Source organism: Sebastes fasciatus, chromosome 1 (assembly GCF_043250625.1).
Source record: "Sebastes fasciatus isolate fSebFas1 chromosome 1, fSebFas1.pri, whole genome shotgun sequence".
NCBI classification, from domain to species: Eukaryota; Metazoa; Chordata; class Actinopteri; order Perciformes; family Sebastidae; genus Sebastes; species Sebastes fasciatus.
The window spans coordinates 19,441,699-19,451,662 of record NC_133795.1 but is presented as its reverse complement, the minus strand read 5'-3'; the positions used below and the strand labels follow the sequence as shown (position 1 = coordinate 19,451,662).

General features: G+C 36.9%; 1 protein-coding gene across 3 annotated transcripts in view; it reads left to right on the top strand.

Moving 5' to 3' along the window:
- Positions 1 to 1,877: 1,877 nt before the first annotated feature.
- The window catches only part of bsnb (bassoon (presynaptic cytomatrix protein) b), an 85,147-nt gene continuing 77,060 nt past the window's right edge, over positions 1,878 to 9,964 (top strand). For 2 of the 3 annotated variants that reach the window (XM_074636363.1, XM_074636350.1), the window contains exon 1: positions 1,879 to 2,249. In XM_074636363.1, the coding sequence (XP_074492464.1) occupies positions 2,032 to 2,249 (218 nt within the window). In that variant the 5' untranslated portion in view covers positions 1,879 to 2,031. Of the gene's footprint in view, positions 2,250 to 9,964 lie in introns of all 3 variants that reach the window. The other variant, XM_074636355.1, reaches the window with a different exon arrangement.

Here is a 9,964-nt window from a genome sequence, read left to right as displayed (position 1 = left end):
GGCAGTTTGTATTTTATTTTATTTTATTTTATTTTATTTTATTATCAGCCTTTACCACATGTTTGAGCACTGGTATGATCATCTTGTAATAATGACACTGGCTCTCTGGCAGAGTGGTCAAGTACATTCAGTACTATGTGGGAGTGGGAGCTAAAAGAAATAGCCCTCAGCCACACATCTTCAGAGGTTTGAGTTAAATAAAACTATGCTCTTGTGTTATGTCACCACTGTTTGCCTGTAATTTGGTTTAGAGATCTGTAGATTTGGGAATATCGGGTCTGCAACTAGCATTTGTTTTCATTATGAATTAATCAATTATCACTTTTCTCTTTGAGTTGATTAATCAGACTATACTTACCTCCTACAACAGTAAGACGTAATAGGCATTGTTTTTTAGTTATTTATAAAGCCCTTAAAGGCAAGTTGCCATGTCCTTATTAAATTGGTCCTATAGTCATTATTCGACTCGTTCAAGTGATTGGCTAAAGCTTGAAGTCCCGAGTGCAAACACTAAATTTGGGGAAACTGCTTTTGGTGTTTGTGCTGCAAATACTTGGAACGGTTTACAAAACACATTCAAATTAAACACAATTGTACCAACAGGTGATTTTAAATCCATGATTACAAACGACTCCACTCTTGTTTTTAACAGTGTTCTATTCTTGTCTGGCTGATGGCTTCTTGTAATTCATTAATTATGTTCTTGTGTGTATTTGTTCTCTATAATTGTACTCTCGACATCATTGAAAATGAGGGCATGCCGTCAATGATTCCTCGAGATTTAAATAAAATATTTTCCTTTTTTTAAATGGCCACAATGTCTTGAACTTCCCAAAGCCCTATAGCTATTAATTTGAGTCCAAACAAGTATTTAGTTTAATATCACAAAAGACCAAGAAAACGAGCAATATTTACAATATTTACATTTCAGAAGCTGGAACCAAGGTGTATTGGCCAAAATAGTTGCTGATGAGTTGTCCGTCACATCAGTTGACTAATCGATTAAAATAATAGTTGTGATTTGGTCCTTATAATCTAATCCTTATAGCTGCTAATTAAGAGTCCAAACCCCAAAAGTATTTACTTTGATATCACAAAAGACCAAGAAAACAAGCATTATTTACATTTCAGAAGTTGGAACCAAGGTGTGTTGGCCAAAATAGTTGCTGATTTATTTATTTATTTTCTTTTTTGAGTATGGTCTAGACCTACCCTAGCCTATCAGGAAAAGTGTTTTGAGATAGCTTTTGCTGAAAAATTTAATTGAATTGTCTGTCAGTTGACTAATTGATTAAACTATTAGTTGTGACTTTGTGATTAAATTATCATTATCCCTAAATAATTTGTACTGAGGACTTGGCTCACAGGAACTAAAATCCAAAATGTAGACAAATAATATATATATATATATTATTTGTCTATAATTTATATATATATATATATATATATATATATATATATATATATATATATAATTTGTCTATTTTTACATATATATATTTATATTATTTGTCTATATATATAAATATATAATTATATATATATATATAATAATTACATATATAATATATATATAATTGTATTATATATATATTATATATATAATTATTATTATATATATTATATATAATTATATATAATTTGTCTATATTTTTTGTATATATATGTGTAACGTTTATGGTCACTTTAGGTTAATAAACAAATGGTCAATGAGGAAACAGCAGGTCCCAGTGGTCTCTCCAGTCATGTGCCCTACAGAGGGCTCAGAGGTATTTGCGTGGTGACTTGAGAGACCCTACCGAGTCGCGTCTCATGAACGCGCACGTACGAGAGCCAACTCTAGTTCCCACCCATTGCGTCAGCGCGCTCCCTCCCCTCAGTGCGCGTGCTCCGTGCGGGATGCTGAATTGTAGGTGATGATGGCGGAAGCAGAGGAGGAGCAGCGCTGAGTTTCATCTGAGTTAGAAACCATATCTACAACACCAGCTTCTCTCTTCCCCATCGATAGAGCTTCTATCCCGGCTACAGGCGATGGGGAACGAGGCCAGTCTGGAGGGGGAGGGACAGGGACAGGGACAGGGACAGACGGCGGTTGGACAGCCCGGCCCCGCCGTCCCCACAGCAACGGGGGCTCCGGCTTCCATTTCAGCACCACCGGACTCTGGACAGCTCATCAAGCCGAGCAACGGAGCGCCTGCTGGGGCTGGACCCGGCGGAGGAGGCGGCGGAGGCGGCCCGGGGATTAACAGGTAGCAGCCCGCGGTAGCTAGGACGAAGCAGGGGGAAATCAGGGAGGCTATAGGCGGCGTGTGTAGCCTCCGGTACATCTGTACGGTGTGTATGTGTAGCGTAGATATATATAGGATCAACCGACTGCGTTCATGGACTTGCATGGGGCAGCTTAATTATTTATTTCTATATCCTTGTTGTCAACACTATTCACCAACACCCTTTCTTTTTGAGTCCCATTTTTTGGCTTTTTTTTTGGCAGCACCTCCCTGTTACTCAACGTCAGTCTAATTTAATATGCAACGACGTATAATCAATAAATATAGCTTGAAAAACGTCTCAATAGGAATTTCTACTGCCTTTAAGGCATCAGCAGCTAAATAACGTTATTATAAATGAATGAGCAACATTATTCTCCTCATAGTAAGTAAATATGAATACTACTACTACTCACAAATATTACTATATATACTATATATATACAAATACTACTATAGCTTCGGCACCACCCTGTTACTCAACGTCAGTCTAATTTAATATGCAACGACTTATAATCAATAAATATATATAGCTTTAAAAACGTCTCAATAGCAATTCCTATTGTCTGTCTTTCAGGCATCAGCAGCTAAATAACAAATGAATGACATTTTTCTTTTCATAGTGAGGCAGTATAAGTAAATATGAATACTTCAGAATGGGTCTCACAAATATTAATGTCCCACAAATATTATGTCCCCCCCCAATACTATAGCTTCAGCACCACCCTGTTAACTCAACGTCAGTCTAATTTCATATGCAATGATGTATAATCAATAAATATAGCTTGAAAAACGTCTCAATAGCAATTTCTATTGTCTGTCATTCAGGCATCAGCATTTAAATAACGTTATTATACTGTAAATGAATGAGCAACATTTGTTCTCCCCATATGGTGAGGCAGTATATTAGTAAATATGACTCAATAGGAATTTCTACTGTCTTTCAGGCATCAGCAGCTAAATAACATAAATGAATGATTGACATTTTTCTCCTCATAGTAAGTAAATTTGAATACTTTCAGAATGGGTCTCACAAATATTAATGTCCCCCCCCTACTATATAGCTTCAGCACCACCCTGTTACTCAACGTCAGTCTAATTCAATATGTAACGACGTATAATCAATACATATAGCTTTAAAAACGTCTCAATAGGCATTTCTATTGTCTGTCTTTAAGGCATCAGCAGCTAAATAACATCAATGAATGAAAAATGACACAAATATTAATGTCCCCCCTACTATATAGCTTCAGGTGATAATAAATAAATTAGAAATGATGCACTGGATGATCTCATGTTGAATGGCTCCATTTACGGGTTGGTTTCCTGGAACATGCCAGTAAGTACAGAGTCATTCTGCATGGTGGTGGTGATGGTGATGACAGTGTTGTGTGTGGGGTGACAATGCTATATACCATCAGATCATCAGACAGCGTCATTATGAGCACAGGCACCATATACCATATACAGCCATATAGCTGCCTCACACTCACCACATCTCAAAATCAATATGCAGCTATAATAGAATTTTTCACCACCATACAGCACAGAAAAAAGGGGTCATTTCTACTTGGAGAGTGGTGTTCCATCTCTCCATAAGAAACCCAGACACTGAGCTCAGACATATTAACAGTTACCTTACATAACAATATTTCCATTATTTTTACAGCTACATGTGAAAACTCCATTGTTGTCCTATAGCAAGGCAGTCTAATCAGATAACCTTTTCCAAAAACCCAGCCCAGATCATTAGCGTTTAATCACACATAGTAGCCTGTAGCTCTGTGTTTTCTCTCTCTCTCTCTCTCTGTGTGTGTGTGTGTGTGTGGGAGGGATTACCCTTCCAACAAGATCTGATATTGCATTAATTACACAGTTCAACAGTTGTAGACCTGAATACGCACATGCAGAGGCACAGCTGCGTCTTGGATTTGCCACACCTGCCTACAGCCTCTCTGTGCTTGCCATTATAGCCACGCCATCCAAGAGGATGTATATATATCTATTCATGCTGCGTTCAAGGCTAAAAATTCAAGCTGATTCATGATTTGTGTCATTACAGAAAGTGATCGTAGGTATAATGTGGAGCTGTAGACGTGCTCTGCTACTGTAACTAGTATACCTTTAATGATGTTTATCCCTGGCTATGTTTCCATTTGGAAAAAGCACTCACTGTGCATCACTGTGGGGCATGTTTAAAGGCTCATATAGCTTCCATGTAACCTCGTGATTCTTTTTATATCTTGATTTTTCTCTAGTATGCACCCAAATGATGTGTCTCATAAGGTGATGGCGAGTGCTGAGAGACTGAGAGCGTATCATATGGCTGATTAAAATGCTTCTCTTAAGATCAGGCCCCCCCACATTCAGCCTTAAAATACTCTTCTACAAAGAACTTAGAGATCTGTAGATTTAGAAATATCCGGTCTGCAACTAGCAATTATTTTCATTATGAGATAATCAATTTTTACTTTTCTCTGTTAGTTGATTAATCATTTGGTTTATAGCCTATTATCACAGAAAATAGTAAAAAAAAAAAAGAGAAAAAAAAGAAATCCCAAAGCCCTGCTGCTAATTAAGAGTCCAAACCCCAAAAGTATTTAGTTTAATATCGCAAAAGACTAATATAACCAGCAATATTTATATTACTATTTTATCCTGCCATCCAACAAGATGTATATGTTTCTTCATGCTTCGTTCAAGGCTAAAATTCAAGCTGATTCATGATTTGTATCATTACAGAAAGTGATCGTAGGTATAACGTGGAGCTTTAGAAGTGTTCTGCTACTGTAACTAGTATACCTTTAATTACGTTTAGCCCTGGCTATGTTTCCATTTGGAAAAAGCACTCACTGTCCATCACTGTGGGGCATGTTTAAAGGCTCATAGCTTCCATGTAACCTCATGATTCTTTCATATCTTTGATTTTCCTCTGGTATCCCACCCTGATGATGTGTCTCATAAGGTGATGGCGAGCGCTGAGAGACTGAGATGGTGAGAGCGACCGTATCATATGGCTGATTAAAATGGTTTTCTTAAGATCAGGGCCCCCCCACATTCATCCTTAAAATACTCTTCCACAAAGAACTTGTGAAACAATGAGACGGTGGCTGTGTTGAGACTGCAGATAGGAGACTTTCATCTTAATTAAAACGCGTTGCAGCACTTTATGAATTTGCCTATTAATATGAATGGGGACATAATATGCTTCGTATATAACCATATTCAGAAGTGGGTTCCTTATAGGCATTTTTTTGCTCCATGTGATATTTTATTCATCACAGTCACAGAGCTAAATCTGAGCCCATATAGGAATCCTTGAAGCTATATGGGAGTCACCCAGCTCTGACTAAGTGTGAAGTCATCCCGACCTGATGACCATAACTGAGACATGCATTCAGAATTGTAAGAAATACTACCTCGTGTTGGACTCAGATATGGGTAACACTTCAATTTTACAGGTCTGCAAATTTCATGGTGATTAGATGATAACTAGCAAGTAACCTATTTGAAATTTCTTTGGAATTACTGCAAAAAATAACCCCAATATTTACCTCAAAACTGATCGAAAATTACTTTATGATAAACATTATTTATATAAATATTGAGGTAATTTGGCAGTAATTCCAAAGAAATTTCAAATAGGTTACTTGCAAATTATCACCTAATTACCATGAAATTTGCGGACCTGTAAAATGAAGTGTTACCCAGATATGTTTACAACAATGTGCTCAATGCGCAGCTGCTATATTATCATCTCATTGTTTCCTTTCTAGCAGCCGACTTAGTGAAGAGCTGTAATAGCGTATGTTCTCAAGTGCTGAGAGCTACTTGATTCAGTCTTTCCAAACAATGTAAATCATTAAGTAATGCAAATCAATATAAATCAAAAGTCCATTACAACCCGGAACAAAGCTATAGTTCATAAAAGCCATGAACATGATGGATACAGTCAAGTTCTAAGACCGAGTGAACAAACACAGTATGCCCTCATCATTAATTTACCTTCGGCAATGAAAGCACTGCTCGCTATGTACCAAATGGTTATCACAACGCCAACAAATAATGCAAAAGCAGATCTTATTATTTATGACATTATGACAGCAGTAGGATACAGAAAATGAACGTCTACCAATGAGTCACTGGCAGTGTATAGCGTTGTTGTCCAGAAATTCACTTTAATTTAAACACCTGCGAAATCTTAATTATTGTTTCCTGTGCTTGTTACGTGCTTAGACTTTAGTGGCAAACGGCTGGAATTCTGCGTCACAGTGACTTGAAATACTCAAACTGATTAAAGAAATGCTCGTATTAAATGTGTGTACATTATATTACAACATACTTCCTCAGTATGTTGCATTATGTCAGGCTGTAGATGGTCCATCTCAAATATACTTAGACTAAACTATGTGTATTTTGGCAGAACAGACACTGTGGTTGGTGTGTGAGGCAGACACATTGGTGCACCTATAACCCCAGTTTGTGCCTCTTATTAACATTAGAGACACAGAGCAAAGCATCCATTTCTCCGGAAAATACATACCCGACAATCTTTGGAAAACCCAAATGGTTGTTTAATAACAGGTATAACTGTTCTGAATGTATTTCCAGAATCCTCAAAGACTCTTTTAACCATCTGGATAAAAAAAGAAATGTTGTCTGCTGCACGATAAAAAAGAAGTGTGACTCCGTTTCCTTAATCAGGTAACCGGAAATTACATATGCCTCTACGAGCAAAATATTAATGCATTATTCTGTATGAAAGTGCAAAAGATTGGAAAGAAACATCTATATTTTGTCTATTTTTTTATTATTTTTATTTCAACAGATTATAAAATCTTTTTTATGATGCAGTGGATGGGATATTTTTTATCCAGATGGTTTGAAGTAGGGCTGGGCAATATGGCCAAAATCTTCTGTCATGATAAAGGTCATTTCATATCTTGATAACGATATTTATCACAATATTGCATGTTTTCTGGTTATTCCATAAATAAATACTCTATATTAATTAGCCACATGGCAAAGCCTACATTTGTATACTCTTGTGTGAATTAAATACTTGACAAATTAAAAGTATTTTCTCATTTTAAGAACTTAAGTGCAAAATGAACATATCAGTTTTAAATGAAATTATAGAGAAGCAATAAAGAAATATAGGCCTAGCCTATATCGCGATAGAAAAATATATATGATAGATATTTATATCGTTTTGACGATATACTGTATATCGTCATATTGCCCAGCCCTAGTTTGAAGACACTTCTGGAAATACTGTCAGAACAGCAGTAAGTGTTGTTACAATACATGAGAGCTGGTTATGGTGCAGCATGCCACTCATCTGATGGACACTCGAACAATCACCATAAAACAAAACACCTGTAACGCACACTACAGTATGTGTGCTGTCTTTAGGATCATTGTTTGAGGGCCACTCGTTGAAGTTTCGATGTATAGTCTTCTTCATGTGACGCACTGCAGGGTGGGAGATTTAAAGTTTCAGCAGCTCCTGACCAACACGACAGGGACTATATTGTCTCTCCCGCATCCATGTCTCAGCTGCTCATCAATTTTTTTTTTAGCTTTTGCCAAGCTTGTCTGATTTTAAATGATGAAACGGCTGCAAATAATGGAAATAAGAAGTGCCGCGGCCTCTGACACTGCTACACACCTCTGTCAGACACTGCAATAATTAGTTTAGTGAATATTGTAAAAGCCTTGACTTAGGTCTGTTTGTCACAGCCTCTGTCTCTGGTTTGGCTAATTGAAAAAGAAATAATAATTGCATCATATTTGTGTCCGACTGCTTTTCATTTTGTGTGAACGGAGCACATAGTAGCTGTTTGCTGCTAACAACCTCAACCAACTTCTTTAAAAGGATTCATTTGTCATCATGTGACAGAAATCCCTTGAATGTCCTCTTTGTCCCACTCTAACCCGGGTAATAAAACACATTAAACCTCTTGAGCATGATCAAATTAAATCTACCTCAAATCTGAAATTGTAAAGTTGAAAGTTTTCCCCGCTGGGTGTGAAAGAAATGGAATTTTACTTTCAAAAAGTCAGTGGTCACTGACATTCCTGAAACCTTGTGAAAGCAGTAGTGCAAGTTTTATGTCGATTTCACGTGAATTTATGCTCCACTTGATGCCTTTAACGTGGCCATCATAAACAAATGATGCATTCAGTCTGATGCATCCACTGTCGCTCTGGTTTGACCTTTAAACATAGGTTTCACTCAGAGGCCTGAGGTAACCAGTTTCATTTCCAATGGACAGAGGAATAAATCAATGAGACACATATAGAATCTCCATTATAAAGGATACCGATACAGATATACTGTGTTGGGCTAAAATTAAGTATCCATGTTCCACTGTGAAGCAATGTTTTTAAGGGACAATAGATTTGTACATATTTTATTTGTAAAGTGACCAAATGTTAATTGTTCAGTAAATAATAATAATAATAATAATAATAACTTGGATTTATATAGCGCCTTTCAAGAAACCCAAGGACGCTTAACAAAGACATAAATAAACACAACAAAGCCTTTCAAAGTAATGTAATAGGTCGGCACTTTGCCAATAGTTTGATTTATGCTCTCAGAATTAGTATCTTCAGTTACAAAGTGGTGTTGGTGCAACACTGCTTGAGGATACCAGAGAAATTGGCGCACACACTTGACTGCTGAGATGTTACTGAACTTACCTTTGATTTGATGTTGTGTAAAATGGATTTGATCAAAATTGTTGTGTCAGGAACCAGAGAGGCTCTAATGCTTGCACATATTAGTGGCCCGTAAATACAATGAGTATTTTGTGAAAGAGGAAATAATTACTGTTATCTACGGCTGTCTATCTATTAAAATATTTAATTGTGATTAATCGCATGGTTGTCTATAGTTAATCGCAATTTCGCACATTTTTTATCTGTTCAGTATTTATTACTCTTATCAACATGGGAGTGGGCAAATATGCTGCTTTATGCAAATGCATGTATATATTTATTATTGGAAATCAACTAACAACACCAAACAATGACAAATATTGTCCATAAACCCTCACAGGTACTGCATTTAATATAAAAAATATGCTCAAATAATAACATGACAAACTCAACCCCAACAGGCAACAACAGCTGTCAGTGTGTCAGTGTGCTGACTTGACTGTGACTTGCCCCCAAACTGCATGTGATTATCATAAAGTGGGCATGTCTGTAAAGGGGAGACTTGCGAGTACCCATAGAACCCATTTTCATTCACATATCTTGAGGTCAGAGGTCAAGGGGACCCCTTTGAAAATGGCCATGACAGTTTTTTCTCGCCAAAATTTAGCGCAAGTTTGGAGCGTTATTTAACCTACTTCGCGACAAGCTAATATGACATTGTTAGTACCGATGGATTCCTTAGGTTTGCTAGTTTCATATGACGCCAAGTCTTCACTCTATCTTGAAAACAGAGCCCGCTACAACCACCAAAAAATTGACTGCGTTAATGTGTTAAAGACATTAGTGGTGTTAAAATGAATTTGCGTTATTATCGCGTTAACTTTGACAGCCCTACTGTTATCACTGTATTATAGCTGGTATGCTCATATTTTCTTAATTACCAAATTGTTAGTATATCCATCTGTGTGATGGAGTGTCTTAAACGTACTCTCCATATTCTGCCACTGAGAAATGTTGATTGGCTTGTCCTG